The sequence below is a fragment of the Podarcis raffonei genome, chromosome 6 (assembly GCF_027172205.1).
Source record: "Podarcis raffonei isolate rPodRaf1 chromosome 6, rPodRaf1.pri, whole genome shotgun sequence".
In the NCBI taxonomy this organism is placed as follows: domain Eukaryota; kingdom Metazoa; phylum Chordata; class Lepidosauria; order Squamata; family Lacertidae; genus Podarcis; species Podarcis raffonei.
The window spans coordinates 36,546,885-36,563,205 of NC_070607.1; the positions used below are offsets into that span (position 1 = coordinate 36,546,885).

The window sequence follows — 16,321 nt, forward strand, 5'->3', positions numbered from 1 at the left end:
CTTGCAGAGCCGTCTACCCGCAACGCCTGATCCTGATTTGAATAAGTGGTGACGTGTGCATCGGCGAGCCGCGCGAGTCCCGCAGCTCCGAGAAGCCGCGAGAGCAGGGAGCGCTTGACGCGGGGGTCAGAGCTTGAGAGTTGCGGGCCCGGCGACGCAGGCAGCACCAAAGTCAACTCCATCACCCCGCAAGGACCCCCCTGGGGTCCTCACCCGAGGCCCATTTGCTGGCAGTGGCGCAGCAGCCCCCCTCCCGCTTCGTGTCATTCCGGGGAGCTGAGGCGAAGGGGAGAGGAAGCAAGGAAGGAGCGGGACAAGACACCGGGCCGAGCCTGCCTCCCGAAATGTCGACCAAGAATTTCCGCGTCAGCGACGGCGACTGGATCTGCCCGGACAAAAAGTGAGCGGAGGAGGAGGAGGAGGCAGCGAAGGGAGAAAGGCCGGGCGGGCGAGGGAGAGGCCTGGGGCGGGACGCGGGTAGCAGTGAGGCCTCGGCTCCCGTGGTGTCGCGGGGGCCGGGGAAGCGAAGGCGCGGGCGGGCGGGCGGAGGGAGCGCGCTTTTTTCTCTCTCACACACACGCCGCTTTCCTGGGGAACGGAGAGGTTGGCCGCTGCTGCTGCTGCTGGGCCCGCTTTCCCCCACTCCCTTTAATGGTCCTTTTGTCAAGCGCCGAGAGGGATGGTTGGAGAAACGCGCGTCTTCGCTTTGCCCGTTGTTGTTGCCGTTGCCGCCGGTCGTCCTCCGGAGCTGCTTCGTTTCCCCCTGCAGAATATTCCTGCCTGCGGGTGAAAACCCGGGAGTGGGGAGTTTCCGGCCGTTCATTTGTTTATTGAGTTTGTATCCCACCTTTCTTCTAACGTTCGGCCTCATTGCAAGGGCCAGGGTTGTAGTGAGTGAGAGCACACGCTCCAGCATTATTATTATTATTATTATTATTATTATTATTATTATTATTAATACCCCGCCCATCTGGCTGGGTTTCCCCAGTCACTCTGGGCGCCTCCCAACAGAACATTAATAATAATTATAAGAATAAAGTGATAAAACATTTATCCCATGAAAATAGGGACAGCCCAATTCCATAATGATCATTTTTGATATTTATACCCCGCACATCTGACTGGGTTGCCCTAGCCATTCTGGGCGGCTTTGAACATATATAAAAACATAATGAAACATTAAACATTTTTTTAAAAAAAGAACACTTCCCTATACAGGATTGCCTTCAGGCAGCTCAGGAGTCAGAAAACTGCATGCTCTTCAACATTTCTCCAATGCTAATAGGACATCCCTAAGGAAATGTAGGACATTCTGGGATCAAATCAGAAACTGCGACAGCTTCTCTAAATCAGGGATGTCCCTGAAAAATAGGGACACTTGGAGGGTCTGCAGTGAAAATAGAGACATCCCCTCCAACATTTTTCCACTGAAAATAGATGTCCTATGGAAAAGTGGAACATTCCAGGATCAAGTCAGAAATCTGGGACTGTCCCTGGAAAATAGGGACACTTGGAGGATCTGTGAGAGGGAGATAGACTTTGAAATTTTCTCCACGCAATGTGTAATTCTGTACATCTTTTATCACATGCCCCCTTTTTCTTACTCATCTCTTTTTTCTTTTTCTTTTGCACTGCCATTCTGGCAAAGCAAGTTCAGCTGAGTTCAGTGGGGTTTAGGCTCAATGTGCGGGGTTGCTGCCTCGTAGTGGATGCTTTTCTGTTCGAAATGTGCTGCATTGCCTTTTGAAGCAAAGCAGCTATGTTTGCTATGAGGGATGCATGGGATGTTCTGTGGATGTTTTTTGACAATTGTTTTTGGAAACCTGGCAGCCTTGAATTGCCATAGCACTAGAAAGTTATGGGGTAATGACAATCATAATGTCTGCAGAAATGAAAGATAAATGTGCCAATCTCTGTTGGAACAAGTTCAAATTATTACATTTTCGAATCTCATGCTGGAACTAGCTAAAATACCATGTAGTAGTGAGCAAGCTAAGAACTTGAAAAGGCATTGGTGGGAAACTATATTGTTCAGCTGTTTACACATTTTTATCACTCATTGTATGTGTTTCAGATAGTATTTTAAAAAGCCAGTGAATTCTAAACACTTAACATATACTAGTATAAAACATATAAAATTGAGTCATTGGCTGTGTTTATGCATTGCTGAACCATGTTTTGTTTTAAACATGGCTTGTTCAACAAACTACAGATCACCTCACCAGTGAGGAAACAAGCTCCACCTTTTTCTTTTTGCTTGCTTTCAGCTGCTTTTGCTGGGTTCAGGTATAAGGCCTAGCATTTGTTAAAACAGCCCTGGTCCATAAGCCAACAGCAAATCAGTTCTTTGGTTGTCCTTGAATATTTCCACCACACTTGCCATCTTTTCCTGCCACACCAGTGTAGTGTTTTGAGAACCACTGGACTAATGCAACTGACTACAACTCTTAGAATCCTTTAACTTTGGCAGTTTAGGCTGGGGCTGATTGCAGCTGGAGTCCAGCAACATCTGAGCATCACAGGTTCCTTATCACTGAGCTACAACATGCCAGCTATAAAGCATTTTTAATATACACAAAGCTTCTGAAAGCCCTGTTGCCCAAGTGCCTTATTTAGAAGATGACCATTATCTTGCCAGAGGTAGTACAAACTCAATTTCAGTAACGGTGTTACTACTGAAATGTTTAGGTATAAAGTCACACAGTTGTAATGTTTCCAGTGAGTTATTAACATACTGTGTTGCATACCTTTTGCATGGGAGAAGAATATTCAAAAAGTTAATGAGGTGCAAAAAACATGAATATCTTGAGACTGACTCTATATTTGTGTTTAGAAATTTAGTTTTAAAATGTAGATTGCAGTCCTAAGCATACTAACTGGAAAAAAATCCCATTAAACTCGGTAGAACTTTAAAGTTATTGTTTAGTATCATGTTTAGAAAAAATGGCTCTTCAGTCATGTTTCCTTTTTTTGAAGGTGTGGAAATGTTAACTTTGCTAGAAGAACCAGCTGCAACAGATGTGGTCGAGGTAATTATAAGTTATGCTTCTTTTGAGAGGGAAATTTATTGCAGAAACTCCAATTTATAATAAATTGTCTGAATCTTGTTAACCTTTCAGAAAAAACCACAGAGGCCAAGATGATGAAAGCTGGGGGAACTGAGATAGGGAAGACACTTGCTGAAAAAAGCCGTGGTCTATTCAGTGCTAATGATTGGCAGTGTAAAACGTACGTTTATCCTAAAGCTTTAGTTCATTTCTAATTTCTATTAAACGTGTGATTTTTCTCTTTTAATATCTAATTGTCTATTTTTAGCTGTCTGTTTTTCTTCCTTTTCTTTATTATCCGCATGTATTTCCTACTTTTTATGCAAACCAATCCTATGTATGTTTACTCAGAAGTAAGTCCCACTGTGCGCATAGGATTCCAGTGTTATGCTTGTGCTACTGCCATATTATTTACAACCACATGCATTATAAAAATATTAAAACATTAAAAATTCAACTATAAATTCTTTAGTTGGCAGCACTAAATATTTTAATTTCCTCTTCATTCTTAAGCACTCTTTTTGCAATTCATATTGGAAAATAAAATTGACCTAAAGGTTTTCATATAGCCTGAGATAAAAGCACAGCCATGTGATGCCTATTGACTTTCTGAATTTATAAGCATTTATTTGTATTAGTAATTTAGTCTGAATTAAGTGGCATCAGTTGATTGGCATCTGTTTCTCTTCTCCTTTCCCTTGTTTTCACTGACATCATATGGGAACTGCATAATTGCACTACAATTTGTATGTGGTAGAAGAGTATTTCCCCAAACTTCATTTTGCCGACCCGCAAAAAGAAATCAGTTTGGTTGCTTGCTGACTCAAAATACAGGGTTTTGCTTGCTTTTTCTTAATTGTACTTTGTTCAGATGCCATCCAAGTAGGAGAATAGGTTTGTTGTGTATGTTGTTGGAACTGTTTTCACTACACAAAATAAGTCTTCACCAATATACCTGCTATAAAAGGAGATCATTGTTGTCAGTTCTGTATTTTGATTAAAAGTTGTTTAAGTATCAGTGATATTCACTATTGTATACTTAAAAGTATCTTGGAAGTAATAAAATGACTCCTGTAGGTCTTAAAAATGGGTTTTAAAATTTAAGGTATTGACTAGTTTAATTTCTTAATTTTTGAACCAATGTAGTTCCTGTATTTAAACTGTCAACCATATGTTTTTCTTCCCAAAGATGTGGCAACGTTAATTGGGCCAGGAGATCAGAATGCAATATGTGCAACACTCCAAAATATGCCAAACTTGAGGAAAGGACAGGTATATGTTTCAAATTATCTAAAATAATGTTTTTAGAGATACAGCACATGCAACTATGTTCCCTCCTCCTTTGTGAGCAGCTTTTGTGATAAAGCAATATTGAACTTTGGGAACTGTTGGCTTGGAACCAAAAGCATTCCACACATTGCTTGATTTTGCTTTTGCTTTAGCAATTTTCTCTGGGGTTGTGGCAATTTAAAGTCAAGTTTCCGAGAGATTTGGGTGTGTCCTGGAAAGAAAATGAAAATCTGCTGAAAGGGCACCAAAACATCTCAGTAGGCCATAATGGTAAAATAAGAGATCCCAGAACTTCTTCAAGAGTTACTGAGATTTCCAGACATCTTACTTCACATGTTGAGAGAACGTAGGTGAAGAGGCTTGGCCTTGTTCTCAGCCCTCTTGTGTTGCTAATAACTAGACCCTTGAGATCTTTATGTGTTAAGCTGGTTTTGGTTCTGTATGCTACATTATAGCACTTGTCAATAAGTTATCTTAATGTTCATACACACAACAAGAGGCCTTTGTCCCTCTACCATGCATAGCAAATACCACCGCTACATTGATCTGCGTTTTTGTCAATCCCCTCTTCCCAGCTCCATCAATGCTTAGCACATGCCCTTCCTCTGCCACCTCCCAGCACTAAGGAGTGCTCAGTATGAGAGTTACCAGTCCATTGTTTCCTTGCCTCTTGCAAACCATGTGGAGTAGGAAGGTGCAAGCATTCTGCAGAACATAAATGCTTGAGCTTTGATTGCTGCCTCAAATTGAGAGGTGCGAGAGAGGCAGAAGCTTCTTCCTAACTTCAAAGGAAATGGGTGGCTGAAATGACTGCCACAGAGATGGACAGAGGACGAAGCAGCTGTGGAAGGGGGTCTCCAAGTTCCAAGTGCAGGAAGAAAGCAGATGTCTTCATGGTCCTGTGCTTCATGGAAAAATCCTCTCTCCACTACCTAGTCAGTTTTGCTCAAGCATTTCTCAGTTCTTGGGAGTGCTCAGCATGTAGGAAGCAACCATCACTATCTACTGAGTAGAGCACGTGCATACGCAGCTCTCTGATCCAGTTGACTTTGGCTAGAAGTGACATGTACTTACTGGTAGAGGCAGCAGCAGCAATTACACTGAGCACAACTTAACACTGAGTGGTAATAGACAAGCTTGGAAAAATTGGCAGTGAGACTAAGTGACCTCTCTACTCTCTGCTGTAGAAAGAAACAATGTATAAAGAAAAAAATAGTCTTCTGTGTCCTTATCTGTGTCCTTATGTTTGCTTTTTGACATTTCTGAAACTTCTTTTTGCAGGATATGGTGGGGGCTTTAATGAAAGAGAGAATGTTGAATACATAGAACGTGAAGAGTCAGATGGGGAATATGATGAGGTAGGCAGTATGTACCTGGTGAATGTGTATGTAATTGTCAAGACTGAGTACAGGCAACCGAGGAGCGTATAAAGCCAAAACCGTGCATAGTCAAAACACATGGGTTCAATGGCAGGTGGGATTGCCAAAGTCTTTTCCCAGGCACTTGTCCCCTTTATAATTTTTCTCTTAAAAATTGCCAAGCACATAAAGCCGAATGAGTGCAACTTAAATGTGCATAAGTTACGTATATAGCAGTAAGCTTCGTCCAAGTACTTAAAAGTAGTTTTGTAGATGTGGGTTGTACAGGCAACCCCTGATTCGCCTGAGGGTTGCATTCCTGGCCCCTGCGTGTATTGGGGTGTGTGTAAGCCCGCTCCACCCCTTTTCTGACTGCTTCTGGGTTGCTGCAATGTGCTTGTGTATGATTGTGCATGCATTGAGCAACAGTACACTCTCTTATGAATACAATGCAACCTCTTGCAGTTTGGTCGCAAAAAGAAAAAATACAGAGGGAAACCTGTTGGTCCTGCATCTATCCTAAAGGAAGTTGAAGATAAGGAATCTGAAGGAGAAGGAGAAGAAGAGGAGGATGAGGATGGAGATCTGTCGAAGTATAAGTTGGATGAGGTAAAACCATTCTTCTGTCTTGTTTCCTTCTTGGCTAAATTCACACAGCTAAACCTTGATTTGACTGCTGTTCAGAACTCATAGACGGCTAATGTGAGTGAATTGGCAATTTGGGAATTCATCCATTCTCTTGGTGCCTTCTCCCTGTGTTCACTGGCAAACAACAAACAAGGCATGGTTTTCCTTGCCCCTCCATAAAAAAAAAGAAGAAAATACTGAATCCTGTTTTGGCGTTGGCTATATTCCAAGACAGCCATAAAAATAAATATATTGGGGAGGTGTTAAGTATGACAGCATGTGCAAATTTTAAAAGTACTGCCTTTATTGAGAAGGTTCCTTTTCAGTATAGTTGCAGTGAACTCATTGGGATCAACAGTACCCCACAAGGTAAAGTATATAAATGTATGAGAACAGTATGTGGGGTCTACCTGACCCTACAGTTTTTTAAACATTAAAAAACAAGATATTGTGCCATTAACATGTATGCAACCATAATAGTTACAGAAGTCAGCAAAGCAATAACCATTAGTTGTAAGTTAGCTGTAACAATAACACATAGATTACACTCATATACCTGTTATTCAAGACCCCTATGGCAACCGCCACATTTCACAACTGCAGGAGTATGAAAGAAATGGTTACATGAAAGGTTGACTACCGTTGAGATGATACCTGCACTTGCTCTTGGTGTGAGCAGTGGCAAGCCCTACCAGTTCTTAGACTGCCTTTCTCAACATCTCAGGCAAGTTGGCTATAATTTAGAAGCAGGTTCCTACAGGAGGTGGCAGTTCTTCACATAACCAGGTACCAACCTGTATGCCAAATTGGCATGGGATAATGTATGCTACAGGAAAAGGAAGCAGTGCCAGATGTGACCCCCTCGTATTGAATTAGTAAAGGCAGCATATTAGGGTTATGCATGTGTCACATATGCACAAATGTGTGTGGATGCATGCACAGTAGCCAGCTGAAATATCCAGTTTTGGCAGCGGGCAAATACAGATGAATATATGAGAAATGCTTGTTCTTATAAAATTAATTTTTCCCTCAAGAGAAATTTTATTGCAACTTGACCATGTATGTTTCATTTTTTTTAACATTTTTCATCCTCAAATGAACTAGGAGCAACACACATTCAGTTATTTCACTTCATTTTCACACCTCTGTGACCTAAGTTAGGTTTCAGAGGCCACCTGGTCTTCGAGTTGCCGTATTTCCAAAAGTGAAAATCCAGACGAGAGTTGTTTAGCCTTTTTTTGTTTTAGCATACGTGAATCTGTTTACACATCGCCGTCCTCTCTACCCAAGTGCCCCGTGGCTCTTCAGACGCCACTGCAGCCCCCTGTTCTTCTGCTGCCGTTGTGGAGTGGCTGCACGTGCCAGGTGGAAGGCTGAAGGTGACATTGTGTGCGCTCTCCCCCCAGCGCCACGGGTAGACTGTGAAGTCACTGAAGCCCAGGCTTGTGGCCGTCGCTGCCTCCATGGGGTGGCTTGACAGGGGTGGTCTTGATGTCTCCCGGGTACAGGACAATGGGCGTAGAAGGGCCTGACTGCTTGGGTATCCTGCACTACGACTTGCACTTCTGCACAGTGCGATCCGCCACCCTGCTGCCATCGCTCTCGTTGCCCGGAGGAGACACCTCAGGTGTGCATGGCAGGGAAGTAGGCAGAACTCTGCAGCTGCAGTTTCTTTCCACACACGGCTTGTCACCCAAAAGTGGCCGCAACCCTGACCGCCAAACATTGTTGCCATTTTCCAAGTTCGATTCCCAGATGTGTCAAGGTTTTCCCGGACATATGGCAGCCGTAGCTGGTCTGCTTCATGGCCAAGTAAGGATTCCATCCAGGTTTCCCTGGACTCAGGCTGAAGTTTATTTTATTTATTTTCTAAATAAAGGTAAGTATGTAGCAAGTTGTTTAACTGCACCGTGTTACATTGTTTTGAGGCAGGACAAAGATACATATACCGTATAAATGAAATAGTTTTCCGAATGCTTTGTTTCTAACAAAAAAAACTTATTGGGGTTTTTTTCAGGATGAAGATGAAGAAGATGCAGATCTCTCAAAATATAATCTTGATGCTAGCGAGGAAGAAGATTCCACCAAGAAGAAATCTACAGCTAGGCGCAGCCGTTCCAAGTCTCGATCTTCTCGTTCACGATCTTCATCTCGCTCATCCTCCCACTCAAGCTCAAGGTCTAGGTCCAGGTAAACGGGTACAGGTCAAGGGTAACGCCAGACAAAATGTCAGTATCTAACTTTCTTTATTTACATCTCTTTTGTGATTGATTTTTTTTACTTTTTATTTTTCACGGTTTGAGTTAAGCTAATAAATCTTACATAGCTAGCCTGCACAGGTAGTCTGTGCTTAAACTGAGAAAATTGCAGGTACTCACTATAAATGTCAGGGTATGTGTTAGTGTAATAGACAGTGTAAGTGAACATTTTCTTACTGACCAAGTAAACTGTAGCTTATAATTTTAATTTTATATCTCTAAACAAACAGGGTTTCTCTGTCACTCTTGCTGGTTAGGTTTGTGATGGCACCAAATATTTGATACCAGTTTTTTGCTTCATCAGAAGTACTCTTATATGCTACATTTCCATGGTGTATCAGTTGCAGGAAATGCTCTATGAACCCTGGCAAATACAACCATTCTTTGGTGACTTACAACCTGGATAATGCAGTTAACAATGGTTATTTTCCCCCAGCATTCTGTATTCTCTGTGTTGGAGATCACCTTATGTAGCCACTGTCCTGTATATAAAATAATACTATTGAGAGAAGATAATTCTACATAATTATTGCAGAACATCGAATAAATTAAAATATTTAATTTGTCAGTTTGCTGGTTGAAACTTTAGAGAAATGTAGTTTGGTACATAATTTTTGAAGTTATTGACACTCGTATGCCATTTGGGTGCTAGTTAAGCCACAAATGCAATTTTAATGTCAAATGTGTTTCCTAGTGGTTATGTTCTTTGAGAAAAAACTCCTAGCAGGCAATAAAAAATGTTTCCCAAGTGGAATTGAAATTTTTAGACAAACTTCTTCATTAATATGGAACAGTGCTACGGGAACACTTCTTAATTTGGGAATTGTGGAATCCTCTGTGCCTCCATGTTTGGCTTATACCTACATGCCAGGCTTCTTGAACTGCCCCTTCCTGAAAACAGTTGTTTGAAAAATAATTGTAGAATGTTCACTGGTCTATTAGAATAAGTCTTTAACTCTTGCCTTCAGAGCATCCTAGCGTTTATTTTTTGACACAAATATAACATTGGAAGTTGGCTTCTTTACATTATTTACAATATCTGGTTTTCAATTTTGAGCCAAATATTTGTTACTGACTTTTAATGTTTAAAAGTAAAATTTTAGAATTTTTTGTATATGCAGCTTATACACTGAGGTTAATAACTGATGATATTCTTAACATTTTAAGGTAACTTAATATTTTATCTTCTATTGATCAGGATCCAAAGAACCCTGAAAGCCCATGAGGGCCTTATGCTTGTATTTCTTTAATGACACTCCCTTTTTACTAAGTGGCAAACTGCTTTTAAAACTGTAGAATGTTTAAAAACCAGCTTGTGACATTGTATGGAAATTAGGTATTCAAAGCAAAAATCTGTTCAACTAGCTTAGCACATTCTGCTTCTGTTAGCTCAAAGCAGCTTTTTGGATCCTGACCAACCACTTATTAAATGCTGTGAAGGAAATAAAAATTACTTTCACTTCCAATACAAATTACACGGAAGCGTAGATTGCCGTTTGATTCTTATATTTTTATTCACAAAAAAATTAAAATCCTTCATGTTGTTTCAGGTCAAGAAGCTCTTCCAGCTCAAGGTCAAGATCTCATTCCACTTCCAGAGAACGTTCTAGATCTCGTGGGTCGAAATCAAGGTGAATGAGGTAGCAACCTCTCTGCTTGTCAGAGAGAGAGAGAGAGAGAGGCGAAAAGATCACCAGAAATTACTGTTTTATTTTGAATATTTTGTTCTCACATATAATTTTTGTTCAATGCAATAACAATAGTAATGAACTTGTTATAAAAATTGTTGTATCATAAATATACTTCACTGACATAAAAGACTTTAAAAACATACCAGTCCTCTTTTCTGATAAATCTCAATCAACAGAGCCCAATTTCTCTCTTTGTGCTAGACAGCACAAAGAGAGAGGGGTCTATATAGTTATGGACCTCACAAAACTTGCCCAAAGCAGAGTGGGAAATCCAGTTGGGAATATTGAATATGTGCGCCGGTCTCCCTCAGACTGCCCTGATATTTTGTGTGTGTCCATAAGCACTAGGGGGAAAGATAAAGGGTTGTACTCTATGACACAGGAAGAGCATTGGCTTATGCTATACAGAATGTAGCAGCCAAATTGTTCACAGGAGCAAATGTTAGTCCTTTACTGTGAGAGCTGCACCACTTGCCTATTTATTACCAGACAGGTTTAAGGTTTTTTGTGTTCATTCACAATTTGAGTTCAAAGTACTTTCAAGACTACTTAATTCTTTCTGCTCCACCTTGATCACTGAAATAGTCTGATGGGGCACTTTTGGTGGCTCCCCATGCCCCCGAGGTTCAATTGACCTTTACCAGGAACTGAACCTTGAATGTGATAGGCCATGTATTCTGTGGAGTTCCCTCCAAGTAAAAGTCCATCAGGAGTCATCCCTGCTTTCTTTCAGATCCTTGTAACAGCCTTCTACCAATCCTTTCTTGCTGATATTTTTACTGTTGAGTACTTTGCTTTATGTTGTATACTACCTTGTTATATTTTCTGTGAAGCTACAGTTTATAAAGTAAATGAAATACAATGTGCGAGAGCCAATGCAGTGTGCAGTCGCATGTGCCTATGCAATGCGACTTCTGTATGTGTATAAGATTATTGTGGCCGTACAGTCTTCCTAATGACTATACTTGTTTTCAAAGGTCTGTGAAATGCATACAGTTATGTAAAATGTCTAAACTAATGCCTCAGCCTCTTTCTTAATGTAGGGAATGTGAATATGTTCATCTCTCACTTTAGACTTAAATTGTTTGCTGTTGCTGAGAAGCAACAATTGCATAAAGCTGAATAATTGCTTCTGCATTGGTCCTGATCATTATATGATCAGTTCTGGTCAGTCTGTGAGTGATTTGCCCACTATCCCATATTGAGAAGCTCTTAAGGCAGAATTCTTATTGGCACAGCAGTAAGTATTTATGTCCTAATATAATTTCATTTTACATTTGCAGCGTGTGTTCTAGATTGATTATATATGTAGTAGATTGTTGCAACCTTGTTATTTATGCTAGGATTAAGTCTGATTTATTTCTTAATAAAGATCCAGCTCCAGATCCGTCAGGGGTTCTTCAACCCCAAGAAAAAGATCTTACTCAAGCTCTCGCTCATCATCTTCCCCTGAGAGAAGCAGAAAGAGAAGCCGATCTAGATCTTCATCTGGTGATCGCAAAAAAAGGCGAACGAAATCACTGTCACCTGAAAGGTTTGGGTTTCTGTAGAATAAGAATGGTTCTTTAAATGTTAACTGTGGAAGGGCTAGAAAAGGAACAGTATGTTTAAGTATTGTGTGTTTGAAGATAGCTGTTTTCATTTTTGTAGATTCCATTTATCCCAGCTGATGCCATTTCTTTTAAAAGATGGTCAAACTTTTTAGTTAAATTTTTTCATATATCTACTTCTCACAAATAAATCAGAAAAAAAATGTTTTTAAAGTCCTGAAGCACTCTTAGATTTTTTCTAGATTACAAATGAAGGTATTATTACCTAAAAGTTCTATATTGATGCGAACTGTGGAATGCAGTCATGATACAGTGATGAAGTCCAAATAATTGCGTTCCCAGTTCATATATTCCCCATTTTCTTTCTCCTTCCCAATTCCCCCTCCCCAATGAAAATCACTGCAATTCAAACTTACTTGTTTGCATGCTTTCTTCCATCTTTTATCTTGCAGACACCGAAGGTCATCATCTGGATCTTCTCATTCTGGATCCCGTACAAGTTCTAAAAAGAAATAATATATTAAAACTCAAACACACACGAAAATAGTCCACTGCATGAGACATTTTTAAGAAGTTGGTGTCTTACTTGGTCAGAAGTGCTAAATCCTGCTAGTAGAGATGCATGTTTAATGGAAAACTGCAGCTATTTTAATTCATGAAACAAAACGTAATGAAATATTTTAAGCCATAAATTGCCTCCAGAAAGGTGAGTAGCATGACTTTTTTTTTCTAAGTGCCTGCCCCTTCTTGATTTGACTGGTTTGTTACTTCCCAGTTCTAAGACACTAATTTTGTTGAAGAACTTTCTATGTTATGCTGCCATTCCGATCTGTCATTTAGCCTTCACGTTTGCTAGTCACAAAACTACCAAGGGGACAGTTCATTGGATGTTAATATGCACTCTGGTTTCTAAACTGGTCCCGGCCACTCCTTCCCCACCACCAGCCATTCCTGCAAGGATCACAAAAGCTACTGTAGTATATCTTCAGATGCAAAGCAAGAGATACTTCAGAGAGAGAACTGCCTTCCATAAGCAAGTGTTGTGCTTTCTAAGTGAAAATAAATCAAACTAGAAAACAATTACTCTTTCAGTAGACAGGATCAAAGTAGACATGTAAGCTACCTTGTGTTGCTTCTTAGATAGGCAGCCAGAAACAACTTGGTTACAATTTTGCCCTGATGCTGCATCTGTGAGTGCTTTCTGGTGGCATGTAACTTCCTAAGTTTCTGGCAGCCACATCCTGGCTAATCAATAGCTCTGTTTTTGCTGCAGCGCAAAAAATATATGCACAGCATCTAAAGGAATGTGTAATTTTCCTTCCTACTGGAGCTTTTCAGGCATCTCTCTCTGTGTCCCTTCCCCAAAAAGCTGTTCCTGAAGTACTCTCTTGAGTCATTCAATTTTAGTACCAGAACTGGACGCTGGTGTGCCATCTCCCCCTCCACCCTCCATCACATGCATGGAATCTTTGGTTCATGCTAGAAATTGGGCCGCTAGTGTATATTAAGATACAATTAAGTACAGGCAACGGCCTTTTTGCGCGCAATGTACAAACGTGTGGGTGTACAGCGCTGCAACCAGGAAGTGGCCAGGAAAGGGTGTGGGGCAGGGACGTAACAGGCTTACACACACTCCGCTGATGCAAGCAGGGGTCAGGAACTCAGTCCCCATGCAAAACAGTTGTGCCCTGTACTAAGATCCAAAGCGCTCAGATTTTGTGAAATGTTTTCCTAATGTGTAGAAATGTAATAACAAAATCAGTTTCTTCTAAGTCAGTAAAATTCAATTTACACTAGAAAACTATATATTTATAACTCTCCCAGAAAACACTGTGACTCTTCTAAAGTATAAATGCTTACTTAAACAAATCACAAATCATCGCATATCTTTTTGGATGACTGTAAATTTATGGCTTAAAATGCTTCATTAAATTTGTTTTACTAGCAAATATTTGTTAAATACTGACCATTCTTAAGCTCCGTTTGCTTGGGAGAAATGTGTCTTCAGTGAGATCCCAAGGTAAGTATGTTAAGGAAGCTTAGTGGTTCTAGGAAAGAAGCTGTATATCTTACTTGTATATTGGATCATCTGCATTTTAAAGCAAACTGCACAACCACAAATGGAGCAGAACTTGTCTTTATTTTATTTTTATTTTATGAACATCTTAATTTTTTTGGACTGATCAAAGACAAAGTAAAATGGTTTTGCTGTAGAAATATTTTGGATAAATTTTGCAGGAAAAAAATGCCCTGTAATCCTGTGTTGCTTTCTCTTAGGTATCTTTTCTTTTTCTTTTCTCTCTTCCTTTTTGCTAAGCATAGCTTAGGTTGCACAAGAACAAATAGTCTTTGTAACTGTGCCTCTGACTTCTTGAAAGTCTGTCTAAAAGTGTGAAAATCAGATTTACTAGATGCTACATGTTAATTTAGTTATTCTTGTGCTTTGTATTCTGAAGTATTGTACCTAACAAGTTCTTAAACTCAGCAAATTATAGGTTAGAGATGACTGGGGAAATTATGGGTTTCATTTGGCTTGGATTAAAATGTACTGGTTTGTTCTATGACGATATAATTCTGTAGACATATGTAAATAAAGCATGTCAGTCAAAGATGAAGTGTGCATATACTTGAGTTTTAAGTAACACCTGTCTGAATAATTTCAAAAATATTGAATATTCTGCAAGTTAGTTCCATTTTGCATTCATATGGGTCTATTCTGAGTATTTATTTAGTTGGTTAAGATCAGAGAGATGTGTTATTTACACTCCTTGGCTTGCCTCCTGTGCCTCTACAGTGGATTAACTAGCTAACTTTCAGCAAAGCTCATCTTCCAAAACTGAAAGAGGTCTGTAAGAGATTGCATCATAGTAACCACCAGCAATAGCAGAGTTCCTAACCTATGCTGCATGGTGTTATCATTTAGAAATGCTTGCCTTCTATTGTTAAGACTTAAAAAAAAGTTACTTAGTGGTTTTTGGAAAGTGTAGTTTCTTACATGCTGCAATATCACTATAATTCCCCCCTGTGCTATAAGAAAATTCACAGCATGCTCTTCTCAAGCACTTACTGTTCAGTTGGTTAATAGAACTGAAAATAAAAGAACACAAACAACTATCCTATTGTAGAAAGTGTTGGGTGCTAAAATAGTTAATGAGGAATTGAACAAGTCACCTTAGCCAGAGACCATGGCAGTTAAACACCACATAAGATACAAGAAATACATACTAAATATTAAGTAAACCTAGTATTTAAAAATCTGATCTAGAACAAATTAATGCGACATTGAAATCAATAGCCAGCTTTCGTAACTTCACTGTTCTTATTTGGGGATCCTTCTGGCCCAAAGGGCAGCTGTTTGTTGCTAGGTACAGGTTGTAAGGCTGTAAAAATGTTTTCCAAAATACATTTCTGATGGGTATTCGTTTTCAGAGCTGCATCTGCATTGTATCAGGAGTGTTGTAGAAGTGATCTGGAGTTTATGGGGAGAGGGAGGGAAAAATTAAAACTACACACATGCTCGCTTGCTCACTCACACATAATTTTTGTTTTTGTTTTGAGGAAATTGAGGTGGGAATTATTACCCTCTCCTCCGTTAGTAAAGGCAAAACAGCAAAAGGGCTGTCATCCCTAAACCAGAAGGCTTTATTCAAAGGTATTTTCTTTGAATAAGCAGTATATGCATTTTGTTACTTAGATATTGGGATGAGATTTCTGAGGAGTGGGGAAGGGGAAATGTTTCACATAGCAAAGGGAGGAGTTTCAACCCCATAGTATGTATTCCCTTAAAGCTTTATCCCTATTGCTGAGATACTTAGTAGACTGCAGCCAGCTTGATCAGGCCAATTCATTCTCTCACACACCCCATCCTCATAAGATAAACATTCTATGAAACTGTACACTTCAGGGGGGGGGAATCTAATATAGTCTATTATCATGTGGGTGAGAGACTAGTTTATGTCCAGACCTGTTGTGGATGTAGGTGTGAAAATAGATAGTGTGATGTGTGTCTGTGTATGAGAGTGGCTAGATGTGTGTGTTTGTATGTAAGAGCAGCTTTCACATTTCCCCAGGCGCAGGGGGATGTTCTAAAGAACCCATGATGTATAATCTAAAAAGGGCACAAGTACAGTGGTACCTCAGGTTAAGTAATTCGTTCCAGAGGTCCGTACTTAACCTGAAACTGTTCTTAACCTGAAGCACCACTTTAGCTAATGGGGCCTCCCGCTGCTGCCCCGCCGCCGGAGCACGATTTCTGTTCTCATCCTAAAGCAAAGTTCTTAACCTGAAGCACTATTTCTGGGTTAGCGGAGGCTGTAACCCGAAGCGTATGCAACCCGAGGTACCACTGTATTGCATAAATATATAGGCTTCAACACTTTGGAAGTCCTAGAACAGGTTTTCCCAAATTTGGGTCTCCAGCCGTTTTTTGACTACAGTTCCCATCATCCCTGACCACTGGTCCTGCTTGCTAGGGATGATAGGAATTATAGTCCAACAACA

At 40.2% G+C, this 16,321-nt stretch overlaps 1 protein-coding gene across 1 annotated transcript; it reads left to right on the top strand.

Moving 5' to 3' along the window:
- Window positions 1-292: 292 nt before the first annotated feature.
- Window positions 293-14,430, top strand: ZRANB2 (zinc finger RANBP2-type containing 2). The gene is made up of 10 exons (XM_053392066.1): window positions 293-400; window positions 2,977-3,029; window positions 3,120-3,228; window positions 4,237-4,319; window positions 5,619-5,695; window positions 6,161-6,304; window positions 8,340-8,512; window positions 10,131-10,211; window positions 11,644-11,805; window positions 12,274-14,430. The coding sequence occupies exons 1-10, from the start codon at window positions 345-347 to the stop codon at window positions 12,335-12,337; spliced, it is 1,002 nt and encodes a 333-aa protein (XP_053248041.1). The 5' UTR covers window positions 293-344; the 3' UTR covers window positions 12,338-14,430.
- The last annotated feature ends 1,891 nt before the right edge of the window (window positions 14,431-16,321 follow it).

Excerpts from the sequence above, each read along its gene's own strand:
- ZRANB2 (XM_053392066.1), top strand. The coding sequence starts at position 345 with ATGTCGACCAAGAATTTCCGCGTCAGCGACGGCGACTGGATCTGCCCG. Across the intron at positions 401-2,976 it reads TGGATCTGCCCGGACAAAAA|GTGTGGAAATGTTAACTTTG; the intron begins GTGAGCGGAGGA and ends CTTTTTTTGAAG. Across the intron at positions 10,212-11,643 it reads TCTCGTGGGTCGAAATCAAG|ATCCAGCTCCAGATCCGTCA; the intron begins GTGAATGAGGTA and ends TTCTTAATAAAG.